Genomic DNA, 22,486 nt, shown 5'->3' on the forward strand with positions numbered 1-22,486 from the left:
TATTAGGCTATTAGCTTAGCCAATAGCCACCCCTCAAAAATCAAAATAATGACCAATTAGCTGAATTGATGGAATTCAAATCTTTTCTCACATATTTTATGTACTACTATTATTTGTGTGTGATATATTTTTTTTGTTTGATTTTAATGTATTTTGAATTTTAAACTAAAATTAATAAGTTATGGTGATATTACCAACTAATTAATAAAATATTAAAATGATGTGCCACGCAAAAAGGGTATAAAAAAATTTTGGGAATGAATAATTTTGATTTCTCTTAGCTTCATGGCTTTCAATTGACAATTTGAACTATTCAAACCAAGGATGTCTTGACCTAGTAGTTAAAATTGAAGTGCTGTGAATGATAGGTCACAGGTTCGAATTCCCCATCCCTTATTTGTACTTTGTACTGCCTTCGTAGCTCATATGAATAATTAAAAAAAGCAATTTGAACTATTCAACACATGCATTCACTCTGGCATTACATTATAGAAGACCAAGATTAGTAAATTCATTCGTCTTCTTTACTTCAACAATAGATCTTTGTATCATTTATTAGCAAAATTAAATATATTAATACAATACTAATACTTAGTAATAAAAATTAATATGGTTGACATTGCTAAAACCAAGATATATTACAAGTTGCCATGATGATGATACATGTATTCTATTTATATGTTTGTATAATTTGTATGTACACATGATACTAACAATTTGACATTTGCATAGATAATTGCAATTTGATCAAAACCACAAGTAAAACAATGGAGCAAGTACAACATGAGGAAGCAGCAAAAATAATAGCCTTAATTCCAAGTCCAGGAATAGGGCACCTAATTGCATTCATAGAGTTAGCCAAAGTGTTAATCTCCCGTTTTAATTTCTCAATTATACTTCTACTTCCCTCTAGGGCAAATGATGATCCCACTAAAACACAATTGTCATTGCTTTCTTCTCTTCCTAATGCCATTTCTTAAACTTACCTCCCTCCTATCAACCTCTCCCATGTACCAAACGATGATCTCGATGTTATCATCTCCCTTGTTCTCCGTCACTCAGTTCCCTCCATCCGAGACTCGCTATCGTCGATCCCCCGCCTTGTCGCGGTGGTCACTGACCTCTTTGGCACCCCGGTGTTTGATGTTGCAAGGGAGCTAGGTATTGTTAGTGATAAGAGTTGACTTTGTCCAACTCATCACATTGTTATCTCCTAGCTGTACTTATCTTTTGTATTACTTATCTTTTGTATTACTTATCTCTTGTTGAGATTGGTAGTCTTATACGTAGATACTCTAGATCTCATTAGTTGAGATATATTAGCATAGAATATTATCTTCCGTAAGTTATCTTTACTTGTATTCTATACCTACATTGTACTATATAAGCCACGGCTATTATCAATGGAAAATATACTTTTCCCCCAATTCTTTCATGGTATCACAGCAACGATCCATACTCTAACATTTTTTTTCGCCATGGCTCATGACTCCCACTCTCTCTCCAACTCCACTGAACCTTCCAAACCCCTCACCGTTATGAACGCTCACTCAGTTCAAAAACTTACCTCCTCCAACTATATCATTTGGAAGGCGCAACTCGAGGCCCTACTTATTGGTTATGACCTCCATCAATTTATTGATGGCTCCTCTAACCCCCCTCCCACCAAAATAGCCACTGAGGATGGTCAATCTATTCTCAACCCTGCTCATGTTACCTGGGTGCGCCAAGACAAACTCCTCTTTGGTGCGCTTGCTGGCACTCTTTCCCCATCTCTTGGCCCTCTTATTTCCCGTGCTCACACCTCCAAAGAAGCTTGGGACATCCTTGCCCACACTTATGCCAAACCTTCCCGTGGCCACATTCAACAACTCAAATCTCAACTTAAAAATCTTACCAAAGGCTCCACTGATATCGAAACCTATATGCACAAAACTCGCCGCATTGTCGATGAACTTGCCTTACTTGGAGCCCCCCTTGATCCCGAGGATGTCACGGACCACATACTTGATGGTCTGGACGATGATTATAAGCCTCTTATTGATGCCGTACAAGCTCGTGACACTCCCATTTCGTTCGACGAATTAAATGAAAAATTGATTCGCATTGAACTTAAACTTACCAAAAACCGTACCTCCCTTCAACCTTCCCTGCTGTCGCCCACCCGACCCATGCTCGCCCTGCCTACTCTCGCCCATCCACCTATTCTCCCACGCCCGCCACCAACTCCCAGCCAACCAAAACCCTCGTAACCCCTTCAAAGGCCGCTGTCAGTGGTGTAATATCCAAGGCCACACTCTCACTTATTGCCCTACCTTCAAATCTCTTCATCCCTCTATTCGGCCACCCCCTCGCCCCTCCCGTACCCCCGATACTTCTCCTCAAGTCCACGCCGCCACAGTCACGACTTCTTCTCAACCCTCTCCCTCTTGGCTTCTTGATAGTGGTGCATCTCATCACGTAACCTCCGACTTAGCCAATCTTTCTCTTCACTATCCTTATGATGGCACTGACGAAATCGTCATTGGTGATGGCTCGGGGCTCCCAATCACTCACACTGGTTCAACTCATCTCTCTACCCCTACTCACTCTCTTTCTCTTAATAATGTTTTGTGTGTTCCCTCTATGCATAAAAATATTATTTCTGTTTCTCAGCTTTGCTTAGATAATAATGTCTTTGTTGAATTCTCACACTCCTCTTTCTGTGTTAAGGATCAAGTGACGGGGGCACAAATTCTATCCGGAACAACTAAGAGTGGTGTCTACCAATGGCCTAGCTCCACGCCTCCTCTCGCTCTCTCTCTCCATCATACCACCATAGATTGGCATCATCGTCTTGGGCATCCATCCGTTGCAGTTTTAAATAAAATGTTATCAATGTTAGAGCTTCCTAAATCTTTAGATTTGCCATGTAATTCTTGCTACATCAATAAAAGTCATAAACTTCCCTTCAGTGTCTCTTCTCTCACTACTTCTTTTCCCCTACAAATTATTTTTAGTGATTTATGGTCCTCCCCTGTCTATTCCATTGATGGCTACAAATACTATGTGATTTTTGTTGATCATTTCACTAAATTTACATGGTTATTTCCCCTTAAAAAGAAATCTGACACTGAACCAACTTTTCTTCACTTCAAAGCTCTCGTTGAAAAACAATTCAGTCGCCCCATACTTACCTTATACTCAGACAATGGTGGCGAATTTCAAAAACTCGACCCCTATCTTGCCTCTAATGGCATTGCTCACCTCACGTCTCCTCCCCACACTCCCGAACATAACGGGTTTGCGGAGCGGCGTCATCGCCATATCACGGAAACTAGCCTTGCTATGCTCTCCCACGCCTCTATGCCTCTCACCTACTGGCCCTACGCCTTTCAAACCGCCACTTACCTCATAAACCGCATGCCCACCACCACTCTAAACCATGACTCGCCTTATTCTCTCCTCTTCGGCTCACCACCGAAATATCATAACCTTCGCAGCTTTGGTAGCCTTTGCTACCCGTGGCTTCGCCCATACACTCGCCACAAACTTGAGCCACGCTCTGCCGCGTGTGTTTTTGTTGGTTACTCACCAACTCAACACGCCTATCTCTGTCTCAATACCTCCACAAACCGTCTATACTCCTCTCGCCATGTCCGCTTTGTTGAGTCCTCCTTCCCATTTGCTACACTCCAACCCGATTCCCCTCCCCCTCTTCCTACCCTTGATGAATGGTGCGCTATCTCCTGCCCCATTCTTCCTGTTCCGCCTCCAGCCGCCCCCGAACCCACTCCTCCCCCCTCCCCTCCCTTACCACCTCGACCCCCTACTGCCACTTCAACCGACCTATGGATCCGAATGCCACGCTCACTCTTGGCTCTGGCTCTGCTCTCGATGATGCCACTGAATATCGCACTCTTGTTGGAAGTCTTCAATACCTAGGACTCACTCGTCCTGACGTGGCCTTCACTGTCAACAAACTCTCCCAGTATATGCATCGTCCGTCTACAACTCACTGGCAAGCTCTTAAACGTCTCCTCCGCTATCTCACTGGCACGCTTACATATGGCCTCAACATCTACACTCATTCACCGCATACATTACATGCCTTTTCCGACTCGGATTGGGCAGGTGATAAGGATGACTTCGTGAGTACTGGTGCCTACATTGTGTATCTTGGCCGCAACCCCATCTCCTGGAGCTCCAAGAAACAACGATCTGTCGCCCGCTCTTCAACCGAGGCTGAGTATCGCTCCGTAGCTCAAACCGCGGCTGAAATTACTTGGTTGAGTAATGTGCTTCTCGAGCTGGGTCTCTCTCCATCCTCAACTCCTACCATTTATTGTGACAATATTGGCGCCACAAATTTAGCTGCTAATCCGGTATTTCATTCGCGCATGAAGCATCTTGGTATTGATTTTTATTTTATCCGCGAAAAGGTTCAAGCTGGTACTCTTCGTGTTACTCGCGTCGTTAATGATGACCAGCTTGCTGATGCTCTCACTAAACCTCTTGCTCGCCGTCGGCTTACCATGCTTCTGTCCAAGATCGGACTTTCCCCTCGGCCGTCCGTCTTGCGGGGCCATGTTAGTGATAAGAGTTGACTTTGTCCAACTCATCACATTGTTATCTCCTAGCTGTACTTATCTTTTGTATTACTTATCTTTTGTATTACTTATCTCTTGTTGAGATTGGTAGTCTTATACGTAGATACTCTAGATCTCATTAGTTGAGATATATTAGCATAGAATATTATCTTCCGTAAGTTATCTTTACTTGTATTCTATACCTACATTGTACTATATAAGCCACGGCTATTATCAATGGAAAATATACTTTTCCCCCAATTCTTTCATGGTATCACAGCAACGATCCATACTCTAACATTTTTTTTCGCCATGGCTCATGACTCCCACTCTCTCTCCAACTCCACTGAACCTTCCAAACCCCTCACCGTTATGAACGCTCACTCAGTTCAAAAACTTACCTCCTCCAACTATATCATTTGGAAGGCGCAACTCGAGGCCCTACTTATTGGTTATGACCTCCATCAATTTATTGATGGCTCCTCTAACCCCCCTCCCACCAAAATAGCCACTGAGGATGGTCAATCTATTCTCAACCCTGCTCATGTTACCTGGGTGCGCCAAGACAAACTCCTCTTTGGTGCGCTTGCTGGCACTCTTTCCCCATCTCTTGGCCCTCTTATTTCCCGTGCTCACACCTCCAAAGAAGCTTGGGACATCCTTGCCCACACTTATGCCAAACCTTCCCGTGGCCACATTCAACAACTCAAATCTCAACTTAAAAATCTTACCAAAGGCTCCACTGATATCGAAACCTATATGCACAAAACTCGCCGCATTGTCGATGAACTTGCCTTACTTGGAGCCCCCTTGACCCGAGGATGTCACGGACCACATACTTGATGGTCTGGACGATGATTATAAGCCTCTTATTGATGCCGTACAAGCTCGTGACACTCCCATTTCGTTCGACGAATTAAATGAAAAATTGATTCGCATTGAACTTAAACTTACCAAAAACCGTACCTCCCCTTCAACCTTCCCTGCTGTCGCCCACCCGACCCATGCTCGCCCTGCCTACTCTCGCCCATCCACCTATTCTCCCACGCCCGCCACCAACTCCCAGCCCAACCAAAACCCTCGTAACCCCTTCAAAGGCCGCTGTCAGTGGTGTAATATCCAAGGCCACACTCTCACTTATTGCCCTACCTTCAAATCTCTTCATCCCTCTATTCGGCCACCCCCTCGCCCCTCCCGTACCCCCGATACTTCTCCTCAAAATATACTTTTCCCCCAATTCTTTCAGGTATATTACCCTACATGTATTTTACTACTAATGCTATGTATTTGCTTTTTCTATTTTATTTACCTAAACTGCATGAAACGGTGTCGTGTGACTTTGTTGATATGAATGACCCGGTTTTATTACCCGGTTGCGTACCGATCCATGGTAAGGATTTTGAGGATGGGCTTCATGATCGTAAGAGTGAGGCTTATGATTGGATTTTTTACCATATAAAGAGATATGGGCTTGTGGAGGGGATTTTAATTAACACTTTTTTGGATCTTGAGCCCGGACCTATTCGGGCTTTGCAAATAGAAGACCCAAACAGGCCTCCGATTTATCCTATCGGCCCGATAGTGAGGTCGAGTACGGGTTGTGATTCGGGTGGGTTGGAGTGTTTAAGATGGTTGGACCAACAACCATTTGGGTCGGTTTTGTTTGTGTCATTTGGAAGTGGGGGAACTTTATCTTATGACCAGCTTAGAGAATTGGCAATTGGGCTGGAAATGAGTGAAGTTAGATTTTTGTGGGTGGTTAATGGCCCAAATGATCAATCATCTTTTGGGTCATACTACAATGACCTTGATCAAGATGAACTTTTTAGTTTTTTACCCAAAGGGTTCGTTGGTAGGAATAAGGATCGTGGGCTTCTAATATCGTCTTGGGCCCCACAGATCGAAGTACTAAGTCACAAGTCAATAGGCGGATTTTTGACTCATTGTGGGTGGAACTCGATACTCGAGAGTATAATACATGCTATACCTTTGATTGCTTGGCCACTTTATGCAGAGCAAAAAATGAATGCAATTATGCTCGATGAAGGACTAAAGGTAGCATTAAGGCCCAAATTCAATGAGCACGGTATTGTTGAAGCAGAACATGTTTCTATAGTTGTCAAAGAGTTGATGCTAGGTACAAATGGTGGGATGATTCGTAGTCAAATGAAAGAATTTAGTGATCATGCTAAAAAAGCTATAAGTGATATTGGGGATTCCACTGATGCACTAAATGAAGTTGCTACAAAATGGATGTTGACCAAAGCTCGTGGAACGTAGTGTATGTTTTTTTTTTCAACTACGAGGAGTTTCCCACCGCCTTCGACAAGTGGACTAATCTCTTGCGGGAGTTTGCATAGGTATCTCAAAGGGCAGCATCTTTCCCAAGTCCTAATTGAGATTTTTTTCATACCCAAGACTCGAACCCAAAACCTTGATTAAGGAGTGAGAGACCCTTAATTACTCATGCCAACCCCAATTAGCAGGAACGTAGTATATGTGTATGTATTACATATGGAAATCAAATCATATGTTATAAAATGGAACCATGGTGTATAATTAAAGATATAATTAGTCGTTATGACCATGGCATGGTTTCATACTTTTAGAATTCCATCTTCTTTTATATGCAGCAAGTTTTAATCTTTGTTTTTGATGTTTTTCAACAAGTAGATACTACTATTCAATATTATTTTAGAGTAATTATTTCTTATCTTATATATCTTTTAGGGAGAATTTGAGCTTAAGTGTTATGACTTTATAAATGTCGTCATCATGATGTGGTGCATTGTTGTGTGTCGAGAGATAGGTTATAAAGCTTGTATGTTTGCTCACGAACCTATATATAAAAAATCCTAGGTCATTTAGAAAGAAATAAATAATGTTTCATATCGTCTGCAATACAATAAAGGTAGTTAAAGAGAAAACAAGCTAAAGAGAAACATAAACTTGATATTACTCGATGAAAATAATAATGTTGCATAAGAAATTACTAATGATGTATAACATGACGAATATTGTATAATGTTGTATCAAAAGCAACTGAATCTGGTTTAGATATGACCAGGATTACTCTATCCCATGGAGGAACTAGGCCCGTTGTGCAAAAAATTTGGGCAGATTGCTAGGGCAAAGTCAATGGAGGAATGGATCATTATGTAAGACCAATTCCAACATCTAGCTTTATGAAATGTAAAAATGACATAATTCAGTGATGAAATATGGTAAATCCTTAGATGAGAAATGTGTGTAAACTTGCTAATTATGAAAAATTGATGGAGGGATAAATTATGTAATGAGTGGCTATATTTGATAATATTAGTCGGTTTATTTGGTTAATTGTTCTTCGAATATTAAATATAGAGAGTTAGATATTTATAATGATTCGATAAAATCGAACTTAAAAAAAAAAGTATTAAATGTTATATGATCTATTGAAGACAATTGTTACATCCAACATTAGCATCTAGCCGTTATTCATGTATGCTATCGTTTAGACCGACTTAGAGGTGATCATGGACCGGTTGGGCTATGGCCAAAAAGTGTTGGTCAAAAATTATGGGCTAATGCCCACTAATACTGGGTGAATCGAAAATTAGCCTTGATTTCTGGATGTAGGTTGCGCATTGTCCGACTTTTTTGCTCAAAAATCCTGCTCGAACCGCAGGCAGAAAATTTTACTCAAAACTCGGTAATTTTGAGGTCGAGCCCAAGTTGTTCACTTCTAGACCGACACTAAGGCCTAAGGCCACATTGGTATAGAGTGGAGAGAGCGTGGGGCGAGCTATGATAAACATCTAACTACTAGATGTTTACTAACATCTAGCAGGGGTAAAATTATCAATTTACATTAAATAAGAACGATAAAGATGTTTGTCACATGAGAATGTGACATCGAAAAATGTGATGTTAACAAATAGTGGTGCTCATGCAGCTATAAGTAGTATTCATATAACTACAAATAGTGTTATGTAAATAACAAATAGTGTTCTGGAAATTTAAATAGTGTTTACAGATAGTGCCAGTATAACAAAAAGTTGTCGGTCTAACAAAAAGATTGACCTCGAAATTAAAATTGTGATGTTAACAAATAATGTTCATGCAACTACAAATAGTGTTCATGTATTTCTAAGTAGTTTTTATGCAACTAACAAATATTATTCCATGAAATATAAATAGTGTTCATGAAACCAACTAGTAGTTTTATATATTAAAAGATAAATAAAAATATGTAAATTAAAAAAAAATCTTTTTTATATTGTCTTTTATTACTTTTTTTATTCCTTACTAGATGCTAGTAAAACATCTAGCAATTAGATGTTTATCATACCTCGGGTGAGGCAAGGTCCCTTTCTACCCAAAATAGTTTTGTCCATGAGTGAATAGCTTACCTAATATTCCTCCGTCTTTTTTTTACTTGTTATATTTTTCTTAAATGGATGACTCTTTTTATTTGCAACATTTCTTTATTTGGTAAAATGGTCTACAAAAGAGATACTAATATTCCCCTCTATTTTTGTCATCTTTTTTTTTTTTGAAGGGATGTCGTCTTCCTACTTAAAACTACCAAATATTTGTCATTTCCCCATAATGTTACGGTCGTAACCATAATTTTTAACTCCTTTAAATACTTGTATCCGCAACAATGTATTGTACTATATCATTAGTAACTAAAGACAAAGGAAGTAGTCAATGTATCAATCTATTAATATCTTGCTCCATCATTCTATTCATCAAAAGTTTCTTTCACGGTCAAGTACACAAAAAGGTCCCTTAACTTTCTAGTTTTTACTTCTAGAATAATGTCCGGTGTATATAGTTTGCGTCACCGGTAGATCATCATCACGTCAACGAGTACCCGCCATTATTGTCTATTGAATGTTGGCCGAAAACTACAAGTATTTGCTGCCAAGGGTTTAAACATAAACACCAATATTGTTTAAAAAAATCTTGTGTTTTTGTTCTGTCAGTAACTTACATGATATGCAACTTGCAAGACTTATCTACTTACTCGTATGTCTAACTAATAATAGTCCTACCTGGCTACCTACTTGATTCTAACAAGTAAAAAGTTGACCATATCACGAAAAGTATATGTTGTTTCAAATATAAACTTATTTCTGAATTACTTACTTTTTGAAAAACTCAAATTATTTGGTATATTCGGACAGAAAGTCAAATTTTTGATATATTGCAAAAAAAATTCAAATAAATTAATACTCCCTCTGTCCCATAATATAGTGCCTACTTCATTTTTGGTGGGTCAAACTTTAAAATCTTTGACCGAATATTTTCATTTGTATATATAAAAAAACATATTCATGTGGGATCTTGTTAGATTCGTCTCAATGTGTAGTTTCATAATATCAAATTTTTATTTTTTTTATTAATACAGAATTGAAGATATTAAAGGTCAAAATTACGTCTTGGAGACCGTGTAAAATAGAAACAAGCACTAAATTATGGGACGGAGGGAGTACGATTTATATTCTTAACATTCTAATTAAAATAATATTGTGACTCAAAATAAATATATAAGTTTCAAGCTATAAATACAGTCTCATTAAAGTAAAAATAATTTATAGAATTTATTAAATTCAATTCGAGAATCAAACCCATTATATATAGTAAAAGGAAACCTGATAATTTAAACAAAAAGTACAAAAAGCTAGATACAACCTTAGAGGATGATTTTTTTAGTAGGTCTTTTAAGAATATGAAATCGAAATGGTCCCATGTTAGTAGAGATGAAATTATATCTTCTTGTACATGGCTACAAGTAGGGTTGTGCAAAGATTAAGGTCATACCATAACCTGGATCGGATCGGACCGAAATTTGAAGGCAAGGCTCCTTGGGAGTAGGGGGATGGTAAGGAAGAATTCTTACTCCCAAAATGTCTCTAATGGGGTCTGATCCCGCAACCTTAAGGTTGTGAGATATAAACCAAACCACTGGATCAAATACTACTCCATCCGTTTCAAAATATAGTTCATGTTTCTTTTTGCACAGTTATAAAACATACATTTGACCTATTATATCTTCTATTTCATATTAGTATAAAATACCTCCCATATAGTCATTTGTCGAAAAAAAAATACCATATAGGCTATGTTTAGTTCACCTGAAATTTTCTGATCTGATCTGAACTTATTTTTTCTAATCTGATCTGAACTGATTTACAAGATCTTATCTTTTAGATTTTTCTCAATATATAAGATAAAATATAGTCATGTGGGTCTTGTTTGATTCGTCTCAATGAGTACTTTATTAATATTCAATTATTATAATTTTTACTAATATGTAAAAAAGATATTTAATAGTAATAATGATTTTTAAATATAAGTATGATCTGGACTACTCTGATTTGAACTTTTTTTTTTTGATCTAATCTGATTAAATCTAAAATAACCTTATAAGCAAAAATAAGATGAACTAAACATAGCCATAGTGAGTTTTATTGAGTCTTTGACTACTGAAATCGAACAATATGCTGACGACTCAGTTGTTGTCATCCTGATGCATGATTTCGCTCTCTGTCAGCTTGCTCAAATAGAATTCCTTTCACAACAGCAGCCTAATAATTGACCTCATCAAAATTCCAAAGACACCATACAAGGAACCAAGTACACCTTTAATCTTTGGCATCGACAGCTGGGAACATGAATGTTTCAGATAAAGCAAGAGCATAAAGAGATTACTTATTAGAAGTACTAATTATTGACTAATCATTTTGTTTTTATAGTTTATTAATATGCCCTCTATCATTTGGAAACTTATGTAAACATGTCAAATTCTAGTTGGTAAAATTAATTGACATACATTATTTGTTGTTTGGTGCAAAATTATGTAAGAAGTTGATATCAAATTTTTATTAATTTTGGTTCAAAAGCTGATTTTCCAATCATGCAAATTTGTCTGTTTGATAAGAAAGAAATTTTGAAAGTCAATAATAAAGTTAATTAACCAAGTCACTTTACCAAACATTATTTAAGGTGAAATAGTAGGACTATTGGTGTTGATTGATCAACTAAAGTTATCATTGCTCTTAGCCCCTTAGATATTTAATTTTTAGATATGTAGTCATGCATGCTCGTATAATTCAACGACTATTAAACAGTTTTTAAATTCTCATCAAAATATAATTAAAAAAACACGATCATATGGGTTCTTTGGAGATAGATTCACCGTAATGTGTAGTTTTAAACCATTAACTCTTCACAATTGTTACCAGTATGTAATTAAAGACATTAGTAATAGATTAATACATGATTCTTGAAGATCGCAAATATCAAGTTGAGCAAAATATCATGAATGAGACATTACAATTCTGTTTTAAGAGCTTAGGCTTAGAATCCTAATAAGGTCTCAAAAGGCTAATTAACATAAAAAAAAATAATAGTCTAAGCTTAAACGAACTCTTGAAATAGAATTCTCCCGTCTAAATAATCTTACTCATAATATCAAAACTAGTAAAGGGTTTGCAATAGAATACTGATAAGATAATTATATCTCATAATCTGAATAGATTGTAGCGGCAATTGGTTCTTCCAGTTTTCATCGGTATCAACCAAAAAACAAATTCACTGGGACATCCATCACCAATCATTATTCATTATGTCTTAAAATGACCACCTTTCCTTATCCATCGGAGTATTTCAAAGGGGGTTTGGTTCACAAAAGAAAAATGAAAAGGATTTGAGAAAGGAAAAGAAGGAGAATAGAACGTGAAAACCTTAAATTTGGTAGGTTATGTACAGGAAACCCTAATATATCTCCACCCCTACACCACCACCACTAGAACCCTGTCACATCTTGCTTCCCCTCTTCCGTCGCCATCCCATTACCCTCTTCCACCGTTGATGCCCTTCTTCCTCTCTTTCGATGCTTCTTTTCTCTCTCTTCTTCCCCTCATCTTTCGTTGTTGATGCCCTCCATCATTTCTCCCGACACTTCTTTTCTCTAACTTAGCTTCTTCCCCTTTTTTGTCGTCGTTTGGTGGTGTTTGTAGGTAGCAGGGGTGGGTTTTCACATAGATGGTGTGGATATCCTACGAGTGGGGTGGTCATAGTTGGTTTTCAGGGGTGGTTGGGTAGGTGGTGGAAAATTTCGGTGAATGTTAGGTGTTTTGGTTGAAATTTTTTGGGGGTGGTTGGGCGATTCTCTAGGGTGGGGTGAATCATGGGCGGTGTTGGCGGTCGGGTGGGTGATTGGGGGGTGTTTGTGGGATTACGAAGGGTCGTCATATGAGAATATCGCTACACTTATTTCTAAGCGAAGGTAGGTGGAAAATCAAAGTAGAAGGATTTGGGGTAATAGAGAGGGAGAGGAAAAAGCAAAATCCCTCAACCAAAAATTTTACAAGAGAATGGAATCAATCTTCTCCTTTTTTTCCTTTCTTATAACCCCCTAAATAAACACCCCCTCCTTTAATAAATACGTAGATGCATAATTCTTATTATCTTTTGAGTACATGTCTTTGCAGAAGATACAAAATATATGGTTTTGATCGTCAAAGAGTAATTTTAAATTAAATTCAAAAGAATGTAAAAAAAAAAAATCTTAAAATTAATGGCCGTTTTGGTAAATGGTAGTATATGACGTTCAAATTTCTTTAATGTAATATCACAATTGAAGTTTGATGTCATTATTCATGGGAGAAGAGCTCCCACCTTCCGACCTTGTGGCCGGGAGATCGACTCTCATCAACTCCATATTTGGGATATTTGTGTGGATTTATACTTTTGGCTATAAATCTTCAGTTTTCAGTCTCTGAAAGTTTTCTTATGGGTTGGGATTCACTTTTTACCCCCTAACTCATGAGTTGAGCCTGTTTGGACCAGTTAATTATAAATAAAAAAAAATGTCATTATCCATGGACCTTGGTAACGTTTGTCTAATGTTGTCACATATTTTACCAGTCTCCACGCACATTTGGAACTGCTTGGTATATATAACTGACTAGTTGCAAGTCTAAAAATAAAAATATATATTTGAGGATAAGTTCTTACCCAATTAAATTGATATGAGAATTTTCTCAAAAGTATACTTACGTTCATCACTTATTATCATAATTTATTACTGCCTAGCAAATACTTCCTCCGATTCTTTTTAATTTACTCACTTTACTTTGGGAAAAATAGAGGAAGTACAAAAGGATTTTCAAATACAACGATAAAATGCCATGTAAAATTTTATCACAACTAACGCTAAAAATCCAACAAATTTTAGTATTCCCTCCGTCCCATAATATTATTGGGCTTAGTATGCAGAATTAGTACTTTGCAACAAATTTTTGCTATTTATAAACGTTGGGCATTTCCAGGGGTGTGTATGAGCACATTAAATGACCAGGCTCCTCCAGTTCCACACGCGATGCATGCACCTTGCATTACTATACATGTGTGTGTTCAGTACTTTTGTATGTGTCATTTGATTCCAGGAGTTTAGGATTTATTTATTTTTTGAAATTTTCATTTTTCTTCCAAAAAAAACAGAAAAAACTAACAATTAAATTATACTTCTATGTAGCAACCAGCTAAACACTTTTGGAATAGAGGGAGTACCATTTAACAATGATTGGAATTTGGACAATTATATACCAACAACTTGCGTGTGTATCTTTCAAGTAACAATCCTTCATCGTCCTCACATTATTGCCCTGCTAGGTCTGGACACATATATTAAGAGCAAATACTAGGAGAATTTATTATGAGTAGATAGAAAAAGTAAGTATAAATTATTGTCTGAGTAAGAGATCGAGAGTTAGTGGAGGGTCTCACATCACATGAATAGAAAAAGAGAGAGAATAAGAGAAAAATGGTTAGTAGTGCAATCCACGTCACATGAATTGAATGGATTGGACAGGGTAAATTTTTTAATTAAGGTAACAAGATTTTTTAAAAATGGAAACTGATCAAATCAGTATACAAAACAACTATTTGAAGACGAAATGAAAGCATAATAGTAAAGGTGCATTATCGCAACCTTAATAACGTAAGTTTCAAGACTTCTTTATATTAACAACGACCTATAAAATGTACCTATAAGATAAACTCATAACGAATTAATTATATCAAGTTGATCAGTTATTTTAATTTGAATTAGCTCATATGTAAAGAAAACACAATTTTTTTAAAATTTGAATTAGTTCATATGTGGAAAAAACAAACTCTAGGTCAACATCAATTAGGGAATTAAAAACATATGGGAAATAAAATTGTCAACATTATATGTGTCCCATTTATTTGATTAATAAAGCATCTTCTTTGTTATTCTTTGATAACGTTCATCTATCCCATATTATCGTATGACTTGTAAATTGTATTGTATACCAAGGGGCATGCTTTCCACTACCTCTCTACCCCCCACTCACGCAGACCCACAAGGTTATAACCATAACTTACTTTTCAAAACAATCTTTTATCAAGATTTATAGCACTCTATAAATACCACTCCCCATAATTTGATTCTTTCCCAACCACTTTAAAAACAATCACAATTTCTCTCAAGCATCACTTCTCCTAAAATCCTAATATACCATTTCTCTTGTTTTCTCCCTTGAAACAAGTTTTTTTGTAACACAAACTCATAAAATGGAACCTCAAAATAATCCTCCACACATAGTGCTTTTCCCAACTCCTGGGATGGGACATCTTATTCCCCTCGTAGAACTCGCCAAGAGAATCCTAAAAATCACTCAATTTAAACTCTCTTTTGTTGTACCTACTAATGGACCGCCAACACGGGCACAAAAGTCCGTGCTGGCGGTCCTTCCTGAGGATCGAGTCTCATCCACTTTTCTTCCGCAGGTAAATCTTGATGATGTACCTGCGAATGCTATGATTGAGACTAGGATTAGTCTCACCTTAGCCCGATCACTCCCTGCCTTCCGATCCTACCTTACGGACCTTCAAAAGTCTAACCATCATATCGCCGCCCTCGTCGTAGACCTTTTCGGGACCGACGCTTTTGACGTCGGTTCCGAGTTTGGGATTAAGTCGTACTTGTTCTACCCAACCACGGGTATGTGTTTATCTTTTTTCATGCATCTTCCACAGCTTGATGCTCAAGTGTCCTGTGAGTTTAAGGACATGCAAGAACCGGTTGTTTTACCTGGGTGTACTCCGGTTCATGGAAAAGATCTGTTGGACCCGGTTCAGGATAGAAAAAATGATGCTTATAAATGGACTCTTCATCATGTAAAAAGGTATGGTTTAGCTGAGGGTATTTTGGTAAATTCATTTAATGAGTTAGAGGAGGGGGCTTTTAAGTTCTTGCAAAAACATGAACCGGGGAAACCTTTATTTTATCCGGTTGGACCGTTGGTTAAGACCGGAGCGGGTGATGAGACGGGTGACGGATGCGAATGTGTAAAGTGGTTGGATGAGCAGCCACGTGGGTCGGTTTTATTTGTTTCTTTTGGAAGTGGTGGGACCCTTTCTTATAATCAGATAATTGAATTGGCTAATGGTTTGGAAATGAGTGAGCAGAGATTTTTGTGGGTTTTAAGAAGTCCCAATGATGAGACTCTTAATGCTACGTACTTTAGTGTAGAAGGTGATCAAAAGAATCCCTTAGATTATTTGCCTAAAGGGTTTTTAGATAGGACTAAAGAGAGGGGCCTAGTTATTCCAACATGGGCTCCACAAGTTAAAGTGCTTAGTCATTCTTCGACAGGTGGATTTCTGACTCATTGTGGATGGAACTCGATATTAGAAAGTATAGTTTACGGGGTGCCTTTAATTGCTTGGCCACTCTACGCCGAGCAAAAAATGAACGCGATAATGCTAACCGAGGGTATGAAGGTTGCATTGAGGCCTAACATGGATGAGTCCGGGATCGTTGGTCGTGGGGAGATTGGAATGGTTGTCAAGGGTCTAATGGAAGGCGAAGAAGGGAAAGAAATCCGAAATCGGATGAATGATTTGAAGGATGCAGCCACTAGAGTGGTGGGAGAAGATGGTTCATCAACAAAAGCACTTTATGAAGTGATTCAAAAGTGGAAATCTCACTAAATTAAAGTCATAAACTCATAATGTTACATGAAGGCATTGAAAACAAAAGAAAAGATGGGTGGGTATTCATTACTCTAGTGCGTGTGAATGTACAATCTTTTTCCTCCTCTATATGTTGAACTTGTGATTTCCCCACTTCTTTTGTTGCTGCTTATCCTTTTCAATTCCAATTTAATTTGTTATCAAACTTTCATTTATGTCATTGTCTTAGTGTGTAAATTGGACATCATTGTATAAAGTATTGAATTCCATTTTGTTCTAAATTTTCCTTGGAATCATGTAAATTGGAATTGTTTTCTTTTGTCAATCTTTTCTTATTGCTTCTACCAACTTTTAATTTTAAATGGTAGGGCAGTTGTTGAGACTTATGCATGTTATAAATTGGTAAGGTACAAAGAGCCAAAATTATATGATGGACCCCATAACAAGAAAAATATTGTAACAGTTCAAATTAAATTGATCATATGTTTGGTATCTACCTTTCTTCATGCAAATTGGATCATTGATGGTTTGAAGCCACCACTGCCTACTGAAAATTATTCATCAATAATTTAGTCCAATCTGTTTTTTGGAGAACAGCGAACAATCTATAGCTAATGAGAAGTCGATACATGACCGAATCTGGAACCTTCATTAGCAGATTCATTTTCTGTGGTTTTTCCGATCAAACTAAAAGTTACCAAAGAACCATGCATAGCACTAAATAAGGAGCTGCCGAATACACCTGCTACACCTAACATGTGACTTATAATAGTCAAAAAGTCGAATCCGACACAATACCAAGTACCAACACAAATCGACTTGATCTTAATAACCGATCTGATAGTAAAACACAATCCAAATTATCTAAAAAAAAAAACCCAATCTGATAAATGTATGTAAATAATTATCTTATGCTTAATTTTTTTTTTTATACAACTTTGGACATACATTATATGTTGTGATTAGCATAAGTCGTAATTATCGCGAATCCAAATATTATATAAATTCCATCAGGAAAAAAAGAAACTACCAACTCATCTGTTAGCACTTTAAAAAGTGGCTTTTACACAGTTTTCCTTCAAGTAATCCTTGTAAATTTGCGGACAAATATGAAATTTTGCAATCTTGACATCTCAACTGCTCTAAATCTCCTCTTATTCTTTTCTTCCAATAATGAAAAGTGGGTGGCCCATCTAGAAAATTTATGTACGATATTCGATTTTTGGTAGAGTTTTCATTATTCATATATCTATGTTAGATGCTTCATTTACTATAAAACTTCGTCTTTTGTTGGGACTTCTCAAACGTGGTAGCTCATGCTGATTGTCTAATCGAAAAATTTGACTTTGAATGCGTACATTATTTGAACCTCAATCATTTATGCACATGCATGTGTTGCACATTGTTTATATGTATCTATTTTACGGGTAACATTGGTGTTAGTTTTAATTTGTTATAAAACGTATCTAAGCTTTTTTCTTTTAGGGGAAACATATCTTAAGTTTATCCACTTGAGATGTTACTATTGTTGTTTTTTAATTGACATCGAGAAAACTTGCATTAATCAAAACTGGAGTACGACCTGAGGCTAATACATCCAAACAGAAACAAACTGAAACTAACTAGAGCTTTATTTAATTTGCTCGTACATACTTTGTAAAGAAAACATTAACTAGTATGTGTCCAGTCCAAACATGATTTGATGGTGGATGAGGTTGGATTATATGTCTTGATGAAAAATACCTGATATGAGAGGGAACCTGTTGAGATATGATCAAACATCGACGGTCTTCAGAAAGAGATTGTTGCACGACAGCTAGTAGACTCCAATGTCCACTAGATGCTAAATTCCAAGGTCCATGAAAAGAACCATCCTCCTAAGATTCAACTTACAATGAAGTCATGTCCTTTGGTGACTGATGACCCTGCTGCGAGAGTACCCAAAGCTTAGTCTCACTTAACTGAAACTCGACATATGTCGAGCTCGAAACTTGCCCCAAATTAAATTGAAGCGCCTCCCGCAATATGCAATTTTTAGATGTGTGATTGCGAGTCATCTATACTATTGTTGTTTTGATACGGTAAGAAAAATATATAGAAGTTATTTTTGTTTTAATACGCACAATTTGTATGGATATGAGACTATACGTTTATGACTATATATATATTTTCGTATAAATAATACTTTGTGATATGTGTGATAGTTAAAATGTTATCACCTAAACTCAACTCTCTCATTTCATTATAGTTTATATATTATAAATAAACTAGACCAATTGCAATATTGTATAATTGCATTATACTATTTGCAAAAATGATACATCCTCTGTTGTTTTAAATGAAACATAGGAACTTGGCGTAAGGATTTACGAGAAGAGACATATAGAAAGAAAAAGAGGGACTCATGTGATGAGAAGAGAAATGGAGAGAAATATGTAGCAAACAAAGTAGAGTTTCCTTTTTTTTAAAAAAAAACGGTCTTAATTAGTGAGTATTTTACTTATATTAGAATGGAGAAATATAATTGATGGTTCTTTTACACGTTGTTTAGGTAGGAGGAAACGGAAAGAAACAAAAAGGATGAAAACAATGGGACTTAAATGGATGAGGGATTGAGGGAAGGAAGGGGTGGGAGTAAAAAGGAATCATTTTTCCTCCCTCTCTAAAAACAACATCTATTCTAAATTGGAGAGATTTGGAGGAAAAATACAACTCCATCTCCCTCCTCTCCTCCCCCCTCTATCCCTCTACTTCCTTTCTCTTTTATATCGATTGCTATCCAAATAAAGTGTTAGAGAAATAATTTTGTTGGCTATGAGATACATTTTAACTTATTTGTTGAAGTATATGATTAGTGACTTAAATGTAAATAGACTAATACATAAATTCTTACATGAGATGTATATGCTAATATGCACAATAATTATAATTGCGAGATAGTGATTAACTTTTTTGTAGTAAATCGGCAAAGGTAACTTATTTTTGCCTTAAATTGGTCACTTTTGCTTATAAAGAATGACTCGTCTAAGGTAAAAATAGCCCTTTGTTTAATAGTGATTCCTTTTGAATTATAAATTAACTAATTTTAATTTTAAAAGTGACTTATTATTTTTGCTAAAAGTGAGATAGTCTCACAATCCGATACACAAAATGTTATTGATAAAATTAATAAATAGAAGTCCCACATCACCCAACTCAACTTTGACAATAATGATATTGGGCGGGCCACTTTGTGTTCGTGCGCATGACGTATCCATTGCTTTACTTGGGCCATGCTAATTGGGTAATAATTATAACTTTTTTAGTCCAAGTTTGTCATCTATTTTCTCTTCATTATAAAGTTAGAACTACTCAGTAGGAAAAAGATTTGTCTGAATCCTTGATTACATGACAAACGACTATTATGTTTATCAATGTGGTGCCACTAATTCAATTGAAACATCATTAGTGAAAGACATTTACCTACTATCTCTTCGAGAAGGTGAGAGGGATAAACTACTTGTTATTAATCAGCATTGACAAATGTTTGGGCGGAATTTTTAAGCCCAATCGTACGACCTTGCCCAATGTTACATTTATTTGAACAGCTTAAAACTAAATTTTTATTTTGAAATTTGGCCTTTTCCAAAGAGCGCGCTATATCTCGCTCGAAATAGTCGGGTTTGGATACAAAAATTGTCCAGAAGTTTGGTTCGATCTAGCCTGACATGATGTTGAATATCTTTGATGCTAATCGGCCTAGCTCGCTATTTGATCACATCTACTCTGCTGGAATGGATATGTGCCTTACTAGTATAGTAAAGGAAATAATTGGTGTTTGCGCACGGAAGCACCTTCCTATCTGTGCACACGGCACAAAATGGCACTGTTTTGTTAATCCAGTAAACATTTGCAATTTTGGAATGAACATTTGTGGAACCCACCTCAATTTCTCTTTACTCAACCTTTTCACCCCATGTGCGTTGTTAACCAACAAACATCCAATTTATTCCAATAGACACTGTAGTATAACGAACACACACTATTTTTGACTAAACATTTGCAATTTTGGAGTGAACATTATTGAAAAATTTAGTGTAGTAAACACATTCTTTCTGTTGAATGAACAATTGCAATTTTGGATTGAATTTCAACTAATTCCACAATTCCATATGTTTACGAATTTTCAAAATTGATGATGATTTTCAAAATTCAAATTTCAAAATATATTTTAAATTTACTATTTTTCATTTCTCGCTTGATTAACATACTGTTGATCCAAATTTCTAGTTTGTTAATCCAAGTTCTTCAAAATGTTCTTTCAATTACTTATATGTTCACTGTGATGAATATTTATGTTGTCATTATTATTCTTTGTAATGTACAAATATGATTCTGCTATGAACAACATTCTATGTATAATGAATAACCTAACTGAATAGGAAATTTTTTCTCATTTTAAGAAAGTTTTGTTCATTTTAGGAAACTTTTGCTCATTTTACAAATTTTTTGTTTATTTCATGTTTTTTTTGCTCATTTTCAGAAACCTTTGCTTATTTTGTAATTTTTTTTTTCTCATTTTATATTTTTTCTATTTTAAAAATCTTTTTACTCATTTTACGTAATGTAGTATATACTCTCAATGTCGGCATAATATTTAAAAAATGAGGGAGTATTTACTTTCTTTCGTATAATCAAACAAAATTACTTATCAAATAGGAGCAATATTTATGATTCTATGTAAAATGCAGGTATATGGACTTACCAAAGAGGACTATTAGGTTTGCATCAACAAAGCTAATTGACCATGGTTTCAAGTATGGTTATGACATGAAGATGATATTAGATGATAGTGTAAAATGTGTAAGGAGGTCTGGTGGATTACTCGAAATTTCATCTCTCTGATTTTGTTCCACTCCCAACCTAAAATATACGAATTTTTTCCTTGAATAATGCAAAATTGGGTTTTAATACCCAAAATATGCCCAAAAAAACTAAAATTCCCTGCGTACCGTCCACGTAGGACGGCACGCGAGAATTTTTTTTTTTAGTAAAACCGCTACTTGCAGTAGCGGTTTACAAGTGCCGAGAATTTTTTTTTTTTTCAACTTAGGTAAAACCGCTACTCGGAGTTGCGGTTTACAAAAAAAAAAAAAAAAAAAATTTTTTTTTTTTTTTTTTTTTTTTTTTTTTTTGTAAACCGCTACTCCGAGTAGCGGTTTATTATGAAAACTGCTATCTGCTTACCATATTTTGCCCAGGGTAAACCGCTACTCCGAGTAGCGGTTTATATTTATAAACCGCTACTCAGAGTAGCGGTTTATTTTAAAATTAAACCGCTACTTTGAGTAGCGGTTTCCGTGGGTTAAAACAAAAAAAAAATAATTTTCTCGCGTGCCATCCTACGTGGACGGTACGCAGGGAATTGTAATTTTTTTGGGCATATTTTGGGAATTAAAACCCACTTTTGCATTATCTAAGGAAAAAATTCTAAAATATACTTCAGATTTTAGAGTCTCTTTATCTGAACAATACACGAGTACTTTCTCCAAAAATAAAGGACAACAGACTACTATTACTCTATCGGCCCGTTTGGTAGTTGATTATAAATGGTGGTAATGAGAATGAATTTGTGTGTAAATTTGTGAAGAATATTATTGTCAATTCCCATAGTAATGCTAATTTATCCTAAAGTGTCCACTTTTATTCTTGAATTTTCATTCCCATCCAATACCACCTTGTCGGTAGTAATAAGTGGTAATGAAAGTTGTTTCCCCTTAGATACAAAACACAAGTTTAGGGGTGATATTGTTTGTCCACGGAGAAAAAATGTCTCTTCATGGAGATCTTAAGGGTACTTCCTTAATAAAATTACACTTAAAATTCATTCTCGTTACCGCAATTTATTAACGACTATCAAACATATCGTATTAGTAGTATTT

The 22,486-nt window shown here is 36.3% G+C and overlaps 1 protein-coding gene and 1 pseudogene across 1 annotated transcript; both read left to right on the plus strand.

Moving 5' to 3' along the window:
* The first annotated feature begins 694 nt into the window (after positions 1–694).
* On the plus strand, positions 695–7,132 carry LOC104890270 (hydroquinone glucosyltransferase-like; annotated as a pseudogene).
* Positions 7,133–15,030: 7,898 nt separating this feature from the next.
* LOC104886514 (hydroquinone glucosyltransferase) lies at positions 15,031–16,890 on the plus strand. Its single transcript, XM_010670963.4, has one exon. The coding sequence runs from the start codon at positions 15,162–15,164 to the stop codon at positions 16,581–16,583; it is 1,422 nt and encodes a 473-aa protein (XP_010669265.2). The 5' UTR covers positions 15,031–15,161; the 3' UTR covers positions 16,584–16,890.
* Positions 16,891–22,486: the final 5,596 nt, after the last annotated feature.

This window comes from Beta vulgaris, chromosome 1 (genome assembly GCF_026745355.1).
Source record: "Beta vulgaris subsp. vulgaris cultivar EL10 chromosome 1, EL10.2, whole genome shotgun sequence".
Classification (NCBI taxonomy): domain Eukaryota; kingdom Viridiplantae; phylum Streptophyta; class Magnoliopsida; order Caryophyllales; family Amaranthaceae; genus Beta; species Beta vulgaris.

What these genes read in the sequence shown, in the direction of transcription:
- LOC104886514 (XM_010670963.4), top strand. Translation starts at nt 15,162, where the DNA reads ATGGAACCTCAAAATAATCCTCCACACATAGTGCTTTTCCCAACTCCT.